The following is a 17,775-nucleotide window of genomic DNA, read 5'->3' as shown; positions in this document are numbered from 1 at the left end:
TTTTTAAAAATGTATTAATATGATCAATATTAATTAATATATAGAGACTAAAGCAACAAATTAAGAACAAGGTTATAATAAGAACCATATCTACACTTTATTACTTTCTTGAATGCATATTAACAAAATCTTAACACAAAGATATTATCTTTTCCAGCCGAATAAACTAACCCTAACCCTAACCCTAACAAAATAATAATAAAAAAGAAATGTATATTATATATATAATTAAGGGCATTGCTTTTTTACTGCAAGAAAAGCTGTGAACTCACTAAAGTAGAGCATACAAATACTGAAAGCGTATATTCCCTGAAGACCTTTTCTCTATTACGATGAAACAAATATATATTAGAAACAAGCAAATGCACCACACCACAGCCACAACCACAATCACAATCACCAATATATTCAACATATTAATTCTCTCTCAGCTCAAACTTCAAAAAGTTTTTGAAATAATAATACGATTAAGAACAAAAGAGTTATGTGAGTAATTTTTGCTTTTTATTATTTTTGGTCACAAGTCACAAACTTTGGGTTTTTGGCTTCCCGAGCCAAAGCAAAGCAAAGCAAAAAGGGAGATGGAATGGTTCAGAGTTAATGATTTAATAATAATTGTTTATTGTATTTTTGGGTTTATGGTTTTTGCTTTTGATAGGGATTGGGAGATGCTTTTGAGGAAAATTGAATGCATTGGAATGTAGCCATAAATATATTTATATATATAAATATCAAATTAATGTAAATATATATATATATATGTGTGTTTTCGTGTTTGTGTGTATGACTGCGACCAGGGTTTTTCACGCGCAACATTAATGATTATTATTTTGGCCTTTGGCGTTTGCTTTTGGAGCAATGGTCATTCAAGAACCCCAATACCTTTTTTATTATTTACTTTTCTTTTTTACATAATATTACCTAGACCTATGTACCCAATTCTACATATCAACTTACAAAACAAATCATGATCACTAGAAGTATTTTTTTTTCAATTGAGGGTGACTAGAAGTAGTTCCTTCATTGACACTCTAATTATTAATATATATATTTTTTATTTTTTTAATAATTACAACTTATGCATGCACCTTTCAAAACGAAAAAAAGGAACCAACATATGTAAAATTAATGTTATGCAATTAATAATATTGATAGATCACTCATTTATAATTAAAAAATAATAATTTATAAGGATATTTAAGCATTCAATAAGAAGTTTGGTTACATTATTATCATATACCGCCATGACTTCCATTTCAATTAATTAGTATAATTTATAATTACAATAAATAATAGACAAATGAGTAAATATATATGTTTGTTAGTTGTATAGCATATCGTTAATGCAATTCTTCATGTACCAACTTTAATATGGATAATAACTTAAATTTCGTGGGGATGGTGGTGGTGAATATTATTAATCACATACAACTATATATATATAGATATAAATATATATTAAAAGAAATTGGGGATAAAAAAATAAAAAGAAAAACAAAGTTAGATTGTACTTTGTTAGCGTGCATGGATGGTTGGAGTTTTTATGTGTTATAGGAGTTGTATGATTAAGGGTTTGCCATGTGGCTTCCCATGAAAGTTGGAGAAAAGTCCAAACCTACTTTTGCCAAGTATGATGGGTTTCAATGCTATCTATCTATATCTCCATATATATGATATCTCCATCTCAATCTCAAATCTCAATCTCAAGCTACTCTACTCATCACTTTTTCAGTATGAGATAATATGGGATAAGCCCCTAGCCTTCCATTTGTGTTTTCACTTTCCACCAAAATCAAAATTAACCATTCATAATTTTATATATATATTAAAAGCATTTGTTATCCTTTAGAAAAAAGCATTTGTTTATAAAAGCAATCCATACTACTTAGGGTTTGTTTACCAGACTAATAAACTAGACAAATGTTTCTTGAGGAGTATAGATTATTAATCAGTTAATTCTATATGTGTGGGATTATTTATCCTATATAATATTGTGGGATAAATAATTCTTAATTTTAGATTTTTTTATTTATTTTTTAAGTTTATAAATATGTTTTAGATTTAAAAATAATTTAAATAGAAAAATAAAAATTTATTATCAAATATATATTATAATTGGTGAAAATGTATAATTTTGAGTATACGTTATTAAATTTTTAAAATGATATTAATTAAATAATATATAATTTAATTTTAATAAAAATTTAATAACCTATATAGTATATTAATTCTCTTTAAATTATTAAAAATATTTATACTAAAATTATAGTAAAATAATATTTATATTAAATTAACTAAATAATTAATTTAAAATATTACTTCACATAAATATTTCTTATTATTATTGAGATATTTTTATTTTATTATTTTTTTTATTATATTAAAGCATAATATATTATTCAATTTAATTGTCGTATATATATTAATCCATATATGTTTTCATATTTTTTATAATTTTTTTTGAATAAATAGTAGAATTTTATTAATAACAATCAATAAAAATAATAACTTAGAATTTAATTGGGACATCTCCTTATTGGAGACACGACTATTAGAATTAAAAAATAAAAAATAAACTGTCTAATTCCTGAATCGTTTGACAAAAAACTAAAATAAAATTAGATGAAAAAGATTGTAACATCACAATTAATTAACTTTAAGAATACCTATATTTTGTTTCATCCACCGCTCAGAAAGCACAACAATAAATTTTTTTGCAGTAATTAAGTTCATTCAACCTCGTAGTTTGAGCGCTCAACTATTATATGTAAGGTATGTAATTGCACTACTAACCATTTAATTAGTGCAATAATTATCATGTAAATTTAACTAAAAAAATTATATTCATTTTTTATTAATTAGTTAGTCACAATTTTTTTTTTTATTTCTAGTCACAAAATAAGATTTTTTTTTTTATAATATACAATATGCATGTGTGTACATATATAAAAATATATATATTAGAAACAATTACATAAATAGGTATAGGAATATATTTATATACTACGTTGATGTTATGTGCAATGCACGTGTATAATTAGTTTTTTTTTAATTAAGTGATATTATAAAGTACAATACATGTATGTTCAATTTTTTTAAGGTAGTGTATTTTTTTTTTTAATTTTTGAAATAGGATTTGAGATTTTGTTCTTTGAGAATTTTTTTAATTATTGCAGCTAATCTTTAGATATGATTATATATATATACGTATTTTATATATACAATAAAAAATAAATTTCATTGCCATACGTATTTTAAATTAATTTCTCTATATATAATAATTATACTAGAAAATATTTTGACAAAATACGTTATAATAAATGTGTACAAATTATTAGAAGTATATATATCATTAATTATTTTTAAAACAAAAGATTTGTTATGAAATTAAGCTTTAAATATATATATATTTCATATATATATATGTGATTATATATTTATATAATTTTTATTTTTAAATATATATAATAAAATTAAATTTTTTATATAAAATATTTACATAATTTTTATTTTTAAATAATATTAATATTATAAAATTAATAAAAAATATGATATTAAGTAATTGAGATATTTTATTAAAATTAACATAAAAAAATATTGTTAAAATAAAAATTCTGTTACATAGCCATATTTTATATAGAATTAAGTTTTAAAGATTTTTCATCAAAATTATAATAGTGAATATAAAGCCTAAACAAATGGTCCTTTGGCCACTATTTCTAATATTTTTAGGCTATAGTTGAATATTGATAAGGTTATACATAAGAGTTAATTAATCCATACAAAAATATAATATATACATAATATCTTGCGACGTACAGAAGAGTTTTAAGTGTTACTCATCCCTTCCACCATTTATATCACTGTTTTTGGTAATAATATTTCACTCTTAATTCCATATATATATAATACCACCATATGAACCTCAACATCATCAAAATCATAATTGTGACCATATACGTACCCCATGCATATAATTAACATCATTGCCATAAAATATTCTTAATTATTAATTCATGTGACTAATAATTTCTAAATATTTCTTGACTTTAACGATTTTAATTCTTCAAATCCCTTGTTTCATTTACTTCTACAAAAAGCTTATATTTATTTATATAATGTGTGGTAGTGGTACTTAATTATAAATACTTACTCATCAAGAAAACCAAAAAGTAGTACTTTAAGAAAACAAATCTATTTATATATATACACGATTGTTGTTTGATATTTTGTAGCAAAAAAACAAATAAGAGAAATGCAAAATTTGTCATGAATACGAATATATCCTATAATATAATTACTCAATTATTATTATTATTATTATTATTTTGTAATTAATAATTGCTCTCAAACTATAACCCAACAAACAAATAACGTTTTATTTGATTTTAATAACACTTTTTTTTTAATTGTTATAATTATTTTAGAGAGTTCACACTGCAAAAATACAAAACCAGTTAAAATAATTATAAAATTAATCCTTAATTTACAGCAGGATCCAGCTATACTACAATGCACTGGGGTAGGGGAAGTGGGACCCACAGGAGAGGAGGGACTGAGCTGAAAATAGGGCCCACATACCCACTTTCTACCTGTCCACGTCAGCAGCTAGAAAGGAGGAGAGAGAAAGAGAGAGAGGCAACAAACGTGACGTGTTGGACCATCTTCAAATCAAACTTAAGTAATCGAAGCGACACGTGGTGGCGTCCGTAGTGGGAAAGTGGGTCCCGTGCCGAAGAGTAGAAAAGGCCGATTGGTGATCAGTGTAGTAAGTGGGCCAACGCGGGAAGAGGGATTGGGCTGGGCCCATACATACCTCATCGGAGGAAGATGAAAAAACTTGGGCCCACTTGATAACGTACGTGCGCCCCTCATACAAGTCCCCATCACCACGAAACAAAATAAAACTACAATTTTATTAAATTATTATTATTTTTTTCCTTTTAGGAATTAAACATGGAGAGGAGAGGGGTCATAGTTGGAGTTGTAAGGGTGCTTTTGGGTGGTGCAAAAACAAAGATGGTGGTGGCCAAGTAGGTTGGAAGTCACTTTGGTTGGAAATTCTTAGGTCTCTCTATGTCTATACTTTCACTTAACTTTCTCTCTCTCTCTCTCTCTCTCTCTCTCTCTCTCTCTCTCTCTCTCTCACTATATATATAGATATATTTAGTTTAGGCTAATTAGGATTTTTGCCCTTAAAATTTTAATAAATATCAAATCATACCTTCTGAATTTTTAAGGTTGTTAAAATTTCTTTCTGAACTATTAAGATTATTGAATTTAATGAGTTTTTTTTTTTCAGTTTTAATAAAAAAAGTCTAATATTCAGGGGACTTAATTTGATACTTGTCAAAGATCGATGAGCATAATTTGATAGATATCAAAGTTTAGGAAACCTTATTTAGTACATAGACAATCAATGAATTAGTAAAATTGAATGAAGTTGGAAAAATGTCCTTAGATCCAACAATCTCAATAGTTCAAGAGAAATTTTTAACGAAGAAAAATTTAAGGAACATCATTTGATACGTATCAAAGTTCAGGGACAAAAATCCTAATTAGCCTTTAGTTTATATATATAGCAAATGAACCATTAGAAAATTTTACAATACAATCTTTATCTATTTTGACATTTAAAAAAGTTTTTGATGTAATATTTTTTATTATTATTATTATGTAAGTTATAGTTATTTATGATTGTTTGTAAATTCGAATAATTTATAGTACTAAAAATAAAGTTAAATTGTTTATTGTTGTACGTGTCACTGTTTTTTTTCAACCCATAATAAGCAATTGTTTGAACTTTATTTTCAATACTATAAACTATTCAAAAATATTATAAAAATTTATGAATATCTTAAATAATTACAACATATACAATTATAAAAAAATATATTAAAATATCTTTTCAAATGCAAAAATAAATAAAAAGTATACCAAAATAGTTGAGTGTAGTATTAATTTTATCTTTAAGTATTACTTTCCTTTGGATCATTTCCAATCCAAATAGGACTTCTACCAAATCATAATAAAAAATCAAACGGTGATTTCATACATGTCAAAATTTAGAGGTAAAAGATAAGATAGTTTTTTTTAATTAAATTGTTTATGGTATTTTGTGAAATTTTTTCTACATACAATTTTTTTTAGAGAATTTTCTACATACAATTATATTGTTTAATTTTTGTACCATATGTGATTTTTTTTCTACAACCAAAATTTTAATATTTATGAGTGCTATTTTTTCCCCTTTTTGTAATATAAGTATATTTTTTAAATTCTCTCTTAGCTGGTTTTTGATTTGATTATTTTAGATAATTAATTTTTTCTTTAATTATTTCATGTAATTGAAATATGTGTGCTATTTTTTTTATTGAATCCTTTATATAATTGGTTTTTATGATTTAATTTTATAAACCATTTGTTAAGAATTTATATGTGATATAACTTATTTGTTTAAGTAACCAATTTTTATGCTTCAATTATCTTTTGATTATTAGTTGCACTACTATGTATTTGTTTCAGTTTTTTAGTTTGTTGTATTTAATAATTGATTTTCGTGTTTAATTATTATTTTTTGTTATTTCAAGTAATTTAATTCTTATTAAATTTAAATTTTTCATTTGGTTATTTTTAAATTTTCAACTTGTCCAGGAATTTTCTAGTGGTAATGATTTTGTTTTTAGATATATTGTTAAGTTTATTTATGATAATTTGAGATTCTTATTTTCTTAAAAAAAATTTCTTCCATAAAATACCATATTTTTCAACATTATTTTTTTCTCTCATATTTTTGTAAATTCTCCAAAAAATAAAAATAAAAATTATTGTGTGTAATATTTGGAATCCACCATTTTCCAAAAAATATATATACGACTACCTATTAAATTTCAATATATGAAATTCAGGAGGTAGATAACTATATAGAAACACAATACTTATTTTCAGTGAAGGAGCCAATTTATTTTTTTGGGGGGTTTGTTTATTATTAAAATATATTTATAAATAATAATATATGTATTTATTAGCATGCTATATTAGTACTGTATTCTTTTTTTTAGTGTAGCGTAATGGTATTTTATTAGCTTAATAACTTAAAGGACCTCTCTCTTTTTCCCATCTCTTCCTCACCACTAAGCTAGCCTTAGTGGCTTTATTAACAGTGTATTCAAAAACATATTATTTGTACATATAATAGTTCTAAAACAGTAAACAAGCTTTGCTAGAATAATTGAGATCTATAATTATATACATAAATAAATGTAAGTGTGTTGATGTCATTGTTTTACAGATAGTTTTGATAAAGACATTGTTGAAAATGTGAGTCAAAATGTTGGGCACATTTGTTTATTTTCTTCCTTAATATATAGTTTTAATTTATTATAGCTTTAGGAAAGCTGATAAATTCAGCAAATTTTCTCCATTTCTGATCATTATATTCTTACACAAAATTCCTCCCCTTTTTTCTTCTCTTCTTATCACTTAGAATGAATACAAAACTTTGGTACAAAACTACAAATCATATAGTGTTCTCATTTCTTTTTGATGCCACTTTTTTGTTAATAGTTTTTTGGGTTGTGTATTTGTTAGGAGTTACAATCACAAAAGAGTATAAAAAGACAATTCACCACGTGGCAATTGAATATCTGTTCCCTTACCTCCAACTTCCTCTTTCTTTCTTTCATTTTTTTTTTTTAATTTAATTTTTCTTCTTTACTTTCTTTTTCAATCTAAGAATTATTGAAGTGAAGCTAGGGAACTACCTGTCAAGAAAGTAAAGGTTGGTATCATATGGACCTCTATAGTACAAGTTGAATTTGTGGATCATTTTAGCCAAAATAATAATTTAAAAGACAGAGAGAGAGAGAGAGAGAGTTATATGGATCCATTAGTACTTTTTGCCAGGCTAGCAAGCAACTAAGGTCCAGCCAATTTGATCAATATATATATATATATATATATATAGTGTGTGTGTGTGTGTGTGAGATTAGATTCACTTATATAAAACCCAAGAATTTAACCTAATTATGAGAAAGTTGAAAACTTTACAGCTTGAGATTTTTTACCAATCATATTCTCATTTCATCTGTCTATGCAGTACTCCTACTACTACCCTATATGGCTATCACCATCTTTATATCCTTTAATATTTCTTCATTTTCTTCCCCTAAAATTAATAGGAATGAAAACAAAAAGTTAGGGAAAATTAATTCCAAATTTTGGGCATTCTATTTTGCTCTTTAGAGATGATTTAACTACAAGATGTTATCTCACTAACAAATGGGTGATTACAAGATGTTACCTTTTTTTAGTGGGGATACGAGACCTAAATGGGTAGTTTTTATGTAGATTGTTATATAAATTTTAGTTACAATTTAAATTGCTCCGTTAGTTGCTATCAGGTTTTTATGTAAAATTTTGTAAAACTACAAAAAAAAAAAAAAACTATTTTGAAGTATAAAAATAAAAAAACTCCTAAAACTTATTATATGATAATAAATTAATTTTTACACTAGATTAAGGTTACCAAAATATATCCTACGTAATATTAAGATATCATAAGCTTTAAAATAACTAATTGGTCATTAGTTTAGATTGGATGTCTAAGAAAATTACAATAAATAATGTGATATATTTTACTTTATTGTATCACATTAGTTTCTTAAATAAGATTGAAGGTAACATATATGTTGTTAAAAAAATGAACATAAAATTTTAAATATAACTAATCTAAAAATAAACTTGAAGGTTACTCAAATATATTAATATAACCTAAAATTAATTAATTAATTATTAAGATTTATACAAATAAATTTTAAAAGTAACCAAAATATATTTCAAACCTAAATTAGATAGGGAAATTTGTTTTTCTATATTTATTAAATTTAAAAATTTGTTTTTTAAACCAATACATTTTACACTATAAAAAATAGGACATTATATTCACACCCCTAAAATTGATGTTTACACCCCATTTGTATATAAAAGATGTAATTACATATTTATCCTTTTATATAATGACCAAAATATACAACTTCAAATTCAATTTTTAGTAACTGCACTCAAATTTTTTTTTTTTTAACTTATTAAAAAATCTTTAAAACTAAACACCTTAATCGAAACTTACCCAGCAATCATCACTAACAAAATTTCATCAATGGTTCTTTTCTTAAAAAAACATTAACAGGAAAATCACTCACACAAAAATAAATTTTCTATCTCAGAAATAATAATAATAATAATAATAATAATAGATTTTCTTTTAGATTGGAGTCTTCCCTTATCTTTTTTGTAAAAGAAAGAAAAAAAACATTCATTCACGATCATAATTATTTTAATTTGCTGGACATTTATTCTTAATTCAATTTTTGAATGTATATATTACTAATGAAAGAGAAACCTTTACTAAATCACATGCACAAGACTATTAATATTTGAGAACCTTGCTTTAAAGCTCTCACTCTAGATATAGTTTACTTCTAATGTGATCATGGAGGACTCGTTCAAGAAAAAGAAAATGAAAAGATGACTTCTTCAAGTTCTAGGTTAGATTTTTTATGGGGTGTACGATATATTTAAGAAAAAATTGTAGATTGTTTAAGACCTATATTTGGAATTGAATGGGGTGTAATTATAAAATGATAAGAATTTAATAAAAAAATATGGGGTGCATTTAGTTTGGGGTGTGGTGATCAATTATGGGGGTGCAAATATACTTTCCCTAAAAAATATGCCAATTTTTTAAAAACCCCAAAAATACCCCCTCATAACTCAAACCCTTTCTCTCTCCCTGAAACCGAATGAAAAAAAAAAAAAAAGGCCTGGTCCGACCATCGGGCCACTATCTCTCTTCCTCTCTCTGAAAAATATTAAAAAAAAAAGGGCCCTGGTCCGATGGTCGGACCATGGGGTCCGATGGGTCCGATTGGTCGGACCCCATGGTCCGACCATCGGACCAGGCCCTTTTTTTTTTCAATCGTTTTCAGAGAGGAAGAGAGAGAAGGGGACTGGGGCGTGGGTGAGGGTCGTCGGGGTTGGGGTTTTCGTGGGTGAGGGTGGTGGCTGCCGTGGGTTGCTCGTGGGTGAGGGTGGTGGCTGTCGTGGGTGAGGGTGGTGGCTACCGTGGGTGGTGGGTGCCGTGAGTTGAGAGAGTCGGCTGAGAGTGAGGGAGGAGAGAGAAAGGGTTTGAGTTATGAGGGGGTATTTTTGGAGTTTTTTAAAAAATAGCATATTTTTTATAGTGTAAAATGTATTGGTTTAAAAAAAAAAATTAAGTTTAATAAGTATAGAAAGTCAAATTTCCCATTAGATAATATATAAATGATATTTTAACAAAAAGTAACTTATTAGTTTCTTATTAGAATTATAAGTAACCGACAAGTTACTTTTCAAAGACAAAAAAATAAGAAAAAAGTAAAATTTCGGGATTATTTACATTTTAGGTATATTAGTTTTGGAATTAAGGTAGATTTTAATAGGGAAATTTTATTTTTTATGCTTACATTTGGTTAAATTTTTTTTCCTAAATAAATAATAACTAATATTTGTAGGATATGACAACTTTTATAATATCCTTAAAATATCCCCCATTTACATCACCTCCATTTACACAATCGAACCCCCCCACCAGACACAATCGGACTCCATATCGGACCCATCGGACCATATTTACTACTAATTTTTTTTATTTATTTAATTATTTTTTTTATGTTTTTATACCAAAAAAATAGCATCAGGTGACCATCGGACCACCATCGGACCAGATCTGCTATACCAATTTTTTTTTTTTTTTTTTTTTATGTTTTTGTATATACAAAAGTAGCATCTGGTGACCATCGGACGCCATTGGATTACCAATTTTTTTTTTTTTTTTTTAATGTTTTTGCACTAAAAAAAAGTGGGAAATTTGAGAGGAGTATTTTTGAATTTTAGATAAAGTAGTCATATATTTTCAATGGTGATATGTATTAGTTTAGGAATAAAATATTAAGTATATGTAAGTATAGAAAATCAAAATTTTCTTTGTAAATAGTTAATTATTTTTTTTTTAATAATTATTAAATTTAAATATATGGGATATAATATCTAACATGTGTACATAAAATAAGTAAAAAATTAAATTTAGGTGGGATGATTTATTTATTATTATAGTGAACGCTACAAGACATCTTTAGTGTCTAATATCCTTATAATTTCTCATATTGCTATTACAAAAATTTAATATTAAATCTCATTTATTTTATTTTTTAATAATAATTATAAAAATCTACATAATGTTACATAATGGTGAAAAGAAGATTTAAACAATTACTTATTATGCATATAAAAAACAGTGGTGCGTACAACAAAATATGTACATCTTGTAACTACTCAAAATTTTCTAAAAATTTACAAATTATCTTAAATAACTATAACAAACACGATCATAAAAAAAAAAAAAATAAACTAAAAAATTCTATTATATTCCAAAATAGTTAAGGAATACCGAAACATATCTCTTTACCTTAACATTTTATTAAAAGAAAAAAAAAAATAGAATAACGACTAGTCGTTTTATAGCCATTAGTCCACTCCATAGGTTGATGCCCTAACATCCAACTTCACCTCCAAATACTCCAATCCAATCCAAGACACCTTCCCAACTCACCAAAAATGGCGTGCACTACTGCCACGGGCTGCCAATCTACCTGCTACAAAAACGAAGAAGATGATCACCAACCAACACCAACACCTTTGACCAGTTCGACTAAATCACCCCAACCCAATCCAATCCCAAACGGTAATCACCATGGTCTCTGCCTCAAGTGCAAGGCAAACCACCCTATATCATCAGCATCCTCTGGCTCTGGCGATGACGTCAGGTTCTGTGGTGACTGCTTTAGAAGCAATCTGTATGGGAAGTTTCGGCTGGCTGTCACTTCCAATGCCATGATTTCGCCCACTGATAAGGTCCTTGTTGCTTTCTCCGGCGGCACTTCTTCCAGGTCGGTATATTATTCATTGAATTTATGAGAAATTGTTGAAAGGATGAAAATTTGTTAAAAATCCTATCTTTGGATTTTGTTGTATATTGTTCATAGATTTCTGGGCAACACTTGAAATTGTCGATTGTTTGTTTTTGTAAGTGCTATGTTGAGTGAAAAAGTGTTCAATAGACGTATTAAGTAAAACTCTATGCATTCTCCAAACATATATCAATTTATGATGTGTAAGCTGAAAGGGGGTAGGAGAGAACCAACCAAATGTGGACAGTAGCAATTTTGGCTGTTCTATGGGGTGTTTTGGTTGGAGAGAAATGGAAGGATCTTTTTTAGGAATTGAAAATGGGGCTGAAGAAGTATGGGGAAAGATTGAATTCTGATCATGGAATTGTCTTTTTAAGACCTGATCAGGGGATGGGACCTCATCTTACACTAAGACTAAGTTAACCTTAGGTAGCTGTAATTTCAATTCATGCTTGTAAACTACTTATTGTTAGGTGTATTGTTAACTACTTATTGGCTTTGCAATTCATTTTGCTATTAAAAAATGAAACAGAATAGAAAACAATCATGTATATCACTTCTTTATGTTTATTGGTGACTGGCATGTTGACAGTTTCTTAGGCATAGTGTTTTGATGGAGTGAAATAATGTTACTGTTGTAAGGACTTTTTACATTGATTTAGGTCCTTTTTTTATATTTCTTTCCTTTACATATTTTAAGAAGAGGATATTTTTGTTTCAGGGTTGCTTTACAGTTTGTACATGAGTTGCAATACAAAGCACAACTGAATTTTGAAGCAAGTAGGGATAGATCGTTGCCAGTCTTCGGTGTGGGAGTTGCTTTTATTGATGAAAGTGTTGCTTGTTCTGTTCCTTCTTATGAAGTTATTGAAGGAATCGAAGATATCAGACAGATTGTGTCAAGCTTAGCTCCTCCAACTAAAGAGTTACTAGTTTTCCCAATTGAAAGTCTGTTCTCGTCCACATCAACTGACGGAAAGGATCAACTGAATAGATTGTTAGATGGTGTTACTGATGCCACTGGTAAAGAAGATCTTTTGATTCATCTTAGGATGTTGTCCTTACAAAAGGTACGGTTAAAGAAAAGAAAAATTGATGAGAATGAAAAAATACTATTTCTGAAGAACTAAATATTTCATCCCAATATTTTGTTTCGTGCTGCTATAGATTGCTGCTGAAAATGGATACAACAGACTTGTGCTAGGTTCATGTACATCAAGGATAGCTTCCCATGTTCTTTCAGCCACAGTCAAGGTTTATTTATTTAGTTGTTACTATTATTTCGATGCAATGCTTCAAGTTAACAAAAATTGAATGTTTGTTAATTTCTTCAGTCAATGGTAGATGACATGTGACTTTTTATCCTTTGCTTTTTTTATTACAGGGGAAGGGATATTCCTTACCAGCAGATATTCAGTATGTTGATGCAAGGTGGAATGTCCCTGTAGTGCTTCCACTTCGAGATTGTCTATCAGAAGAGCTTAACATGCTTTGTGACCTTGATGGGTTTGTATTTATTGCCGTTCACATTACTTTATAAATCGTATTGAATTAATATTCAGTGATTAGTCCAATTCTCAACTTGGCAGGGCAGCCTAAAGACTATCGAGCTGATTAAAAGTCCTTGCGCTGGAATCAATAGCCTGGTCTCATCATTCGTTAAGTTGTTACAGGTATTCTTTGGCCTTGATCTTTCTTAGTTTGACTGACCTAAGCTAAAATATTTGTTGAAATTGGTGTGACACATGTTTATATCATAATGATTTCCACAACTTAATTGTCCACAATATGTTTATATTGTGAGTTTATTACTACCGATAAACGAATAGTTTGATTGGGCACATAGTTGCTAAGTTTGCAACACTGCCATTCATGGATCATGTGATCTATAAAAAATAGTACCCCAAATCTTTCATATGAGCTCATAAGATTAGTTTTTTTTTCCTTTGTTTAATGAAGTGTTCATAAGATTAATGGTCTTTTTTTCTTAAGCAAATTGTAACTTGTTTGAGCCCACATAATAATTCATCTAAAAGGGTTTAAAATCAAATGAAATGTGTGTATAGTGTCTTTCAAAGAGTTCTTAACTAGCGATTCTCGGTAGTGTTTGTTGTTAACATTTTATTCTTCAGGAGGAAAATCCTTCTCGGCAAAGCACAATCGTCAGAACAGCAGGAAAGCTTACTCCATTTGATTTCAACAGGATTCCCGAGATCATCGACACTAATGTTCCATTGGCCACTCGAAGGCGTCAGAAGAGATATAATCTTAAGCCTAATGAATCAATTTCTACAGAATCATTCTGTCCTATCTGCAATAGCCCTCTGAGTAAATCTGAGGTTCTAAGCTCAACATCTGTGGAAGACTCCCACAAAGATTCTCATCTCTTTCGTGTTGAATGCTGCTCGAGTTGTCAGTTTCAGATTCTTCCTAAAGATCCCATATCAGTGGACAACTTCTACATGTTGTTACCACAGCCATTAGTTTCGAAAGCCAAGCATAGCAAATCTGACAATCTCAGTATTCTAAGGTGAGAATTAGAATGTATAAATATGTAGTTTCATAATGTTTTGTTTATTTAGAAGTTAATAAACATATATTCTAAATTTATCAAATAATTTGACACTGCATTCTGCTAAATATTATTTTCAGGGAACAAATAGAAGATTGCTTACTTTCAGACAGTGAGGATGAAACATAATATTATCACTTCTTAAGCAGCATTAAAGTATTGATCTAAATCAATGTAGCTTTTTGAAAAAATATTTGAGGAGTAACATAACATGTTCAAATACTAAGAGCAACACTTGCATTTACATTCCAATGTTTCAATTCAGATAAAGCACAAAGTATCATATTATTTTTTCACTCTCAAATATTATTAGCATTAGAAATTCAAATGTAAAAGTATCCTAAAGCAACTAATAATAATAATAGCATATAGCACAAAAGCCGTATATAACAATCAAAAGAGACCCAAATATAAAACATAAATCATGAAACCGTAGCCTATAATTCCAGTGCTTTTATATGTGTGAGAGAGAGAGAGAGAGAGAGAGAGAGAGAGAGAGAGAGAGAGAGAGAGAGAGAGAGAGAGGGAGAGAGAGAGAGAGAGAGAGAGAGAGAGAGAGAGAGAGAGAGAGAGAGAGAGAGAGAGAGAGAGAGAGAGAGAGAGAGAGAGAGAGAGAGAGAGAGAGAGAGAGAGGTCATTTGGCTTATACAAGATATAATACAAATGAATACATAAGTAAACTGATCAAGTAATTAAAAATGTCACAAAAAAAAAAAAAATCAGTTGCACAAGGAATTAAAGTTAAAAAAGCGATATGAATTAGACATAAATAGCGATTCACAATAAGAAAATTTTATCTTTTTTTCTATTAGTACCTTTTTTAAGTTGAAGAATATAAATATTGGTTGAAAGAAAGTAGTATTTAGTATTTACTTAAATTAGCGATTTTCACTCAAAAACTTTTTGCAACTAAATAAGTCGAGCAAAACAAAAAAATATATTAAATGATACAGACATCTCTGTTTTTTGTATATGAAAATCGAAGATGAGAAGCATGAAAATATTGACATGTTGGGTTGGACATGGTGCTTGTAGCGGACAACAGGAGAAAGGGGAGTGACTGAGGTACGTGCTGTTGGCGCTGTTGCGTGGTGTTGTCGAGAGAGAAGAGAGAATGCAAGTGAGAGAGCACACATAATCAGAGAAGTAGGGTTTTAACTTTTATTTTTGGAATATAAATTAAGTACAAAAAATGTTAATAAAAGTAGGTGAGTTCTATTTTAGGTGTCGAATTAATGAAACTCGAACCTCACCTATAATTTTTAAACCTATTTTTTTTTTCGGGTTTTTCAGGTTTTGGGTCTGGTGGGTTTGCCGCGTGAGCGAGTTTTCAGGTGTAAATGTGATTCCCTAGTTATACTATTCTAGAATCTGTGTTTTGTAAAAGTTATTGATTGAATCATCTGTTTTATCAAATAATAAAATGTATCACATATTTTCTAAAATAGTATAAATAGGACTCTAACCTCAATTTTTGACAATTTTTTTTAATATAACCAACTTGAAGACAATTCTTAACATGAACAAATACAGTAAATGTAGCCAATTTTGTCATAACACCTCTATATTGGGTCAGTTCAGAGTTCTATTTAATACTATTTTGGAATATACATGACCCAATTTGTCATTTATTAAAATAGAGGGCCCAGTGAGTAACTTTTATAAAACACAAGGTTCAAAATAGCATTTACCTAAGTATACATCAATATTAAAAATAAATAAATTTATTGTTTTAATATTTTTTTTGTTAATGTTAATAATTGCTTTAATTTTATTTCATATGTTTTTTTTTTTAAAAAAAATCTTTTAGATAATCTTTTGAGCTTCAAGAACGCCTACTTCAGCTATAATTAAATAAAAATGCACGTAGCGATTCAAGAGCATACCAACTTCGAGGTGCACAAAGGTGTGTACTGCTATTTAGTGATGCCTGGTGAATCGATGTTCAAGGATGTGCTGGAAAAGAATATGTGGGTATATGTAGATGATATGTTGGTAATGTCCAAAACCTCTAGGGAACATGTAAGTGATCTGAGAGAAGCCTTCTCAATTATCCAGAAGTATGGGCTGAAGCTGAATCCAAAAAAGTGTACATTTCGAGTTTCTTCAAGGAAATTCTCATGTTTTATTGTCAGCTCTCACGAAATTGAAGCAAATCCAGAAAGGATCGGAGCTCTCCTAGACATGCCTTCCTCAAAGATACACATTAGATTGATTTTTAGTTATTGTTTAGTTAGTGCTGGATTTATGTGCAGTTGTCCTATATATATATTTTTAGTTTATGTTTTACATATTTTAAAATACAGTAAGTTTGTCGATGTTTTTTTTTTTTCTTATTTGTTCTGAGTTGATCTCTCGTTGATATGTGATATTGCAGTGGTGTTGATATCATGTTATTCTTTCGTTACTTTTTAATTTTTTAGTTGTTTAATAGTTTATTTATAGTTAATTCTTGATTAATTTGTATATTGATGTACTTTTGATGTTATATTGTTTTTCAGTTTTGTTTACACTATTTTTCTAATAAAAAATATTATATTTTTGTAATTTTAAAATTTTAAATTATTTGTTTTTGAAAAATTAAATTTATAAAAATGTAAATAAAATTTATAGGTCGTAAAAATACAAATTTATAGGTCATAAAAAAATGTATTTATGAAAAAAAAAAATTCTTTTGTTTTTGTCATTGCTATTTTTTTTTTGGAGGAATTCAGTAAGTATATTCATTCAGTATACCAATTTACAACTAAAGAGCATCCTCCAATAGAAGACCTCAAAATCTCAATGCTTTTTACAATGTATGAAACCATGTTGTATCAATTTTACTAACTTTTTTTGGCCACACAACAAATATTCTACCTTTTGTAGTTTCCTTGACTCTATTTACAACATTCTCTACATCATCACATTTATCATTCCATACCTTGTTATTTCTATTTTTCCATACATGGTATATCAAACTTGCCAATGCCGCCGCCATTACTTTCTTCCTGAATTTACTCACCTTGGACCGTGCAATCCATCTCACCAAATTGGTTGCTGAATCGGTGGTAGTACGCCAAAGCATCCAATTCTTGATTTCCTCCAAACAAGCCTTTGAAAAAGGACATTCAAAGAATAGGTGTGCATTTGATTCCTCTTGACCGTGGCAAAGAAGACAAGAGAAATCATCAATGACCCCGTACTTGTGCAATCTAT

General features: G+C 28.2%; 1 protein-coding gene and 1 long non-coding RNA gene across 2 annotated transcripts in view; both read left to right on the top strand.

Annotated features, from left to right (window-relative positions):
* LOC133030768 (uncharacterized) overlaps positions 1 to 15,183 on the top strand; it is an 85,149-nt gene extending 69,966 nt beyond the window's left edge. Inside the window, exon 2 of the long non-coding RNA XR_009684302.1 lies at positions 15,103 to 15,183. This is a non-coding gene — a long non-coding RNA (uncharacterized LOC133030768). The remainder of the gene's footprint in view (positions 1 to 15,102) is intronic.
* On the top strand, positions 11,507 to 14,865 carry LOC115723170 (cytoplasmic tRNA 2-thiolation protein 2). The gene is made up of 7 exons (XM_030652601.2): positions 11,507 to 11,984; positions 12,727 to 13,075; positions 13,173 to 13,259; positions 13,390 to 13,511; positions 13,600 to 13,678; positions 14,138 to 14,535; positions 14,658 to 14,865. Exons 1-7 carry the CDS (start codon positions 11,653 to 11,655, stop codon positions 14,704 to 14,706), a joined length of 1,416 nt encoding a protein of 471 aa, XP_030508461.2. The 5' UTR covers positions 11,507 to 11,652; the 3' UTR covers positions 14,707 to 14,865.
* Positions 15,184 to 17,775: the final 2,592 nt, after the last annotated feature.

Source organism: Cannabis sativa, chromosome 9 (genome assembly GCF_029168945.1).
Source record: "Cannabis sativa cultivar Pink pepper isolate KNU-18-1 chromosome 9, ASM2916894v1, whole genome shotgun sequence".
NCBI classification, from domain to species: domain Eukaryota; kingdom Viridiplantae; phylum Streptophyta; class Magnoliopsida; order Rosales; family Cannabaceae; genus Cannabis; species Cannabis sativa.
This window is presented reverse-complemented; position numbering and strand designations above follow the sequence as displayed.

Coding starts and splice junctions, on each gene's coding strand:
- LOC115723170 (XM_030652601.2), top strand. CDS start 11,653: ATGGCGTGCACTACTGCCACGGGCTGCCAATCTACCTGCTACAAAAAC. Junction 11,985..12,726: donor TCCGGCGGCACTTCTTCCAG/GTCGGTATATTA, acceptor TTTTTGTTTCAG/GGTTGCTTTACAGTTTGTAC. Junction 13,076..13,172: donor GGATGTTGTCCTTACAAAAG/GTACGGTTAAAG, acceptor GTGCTGCTATAG/ATTGCTGCTGAAAATGGATA.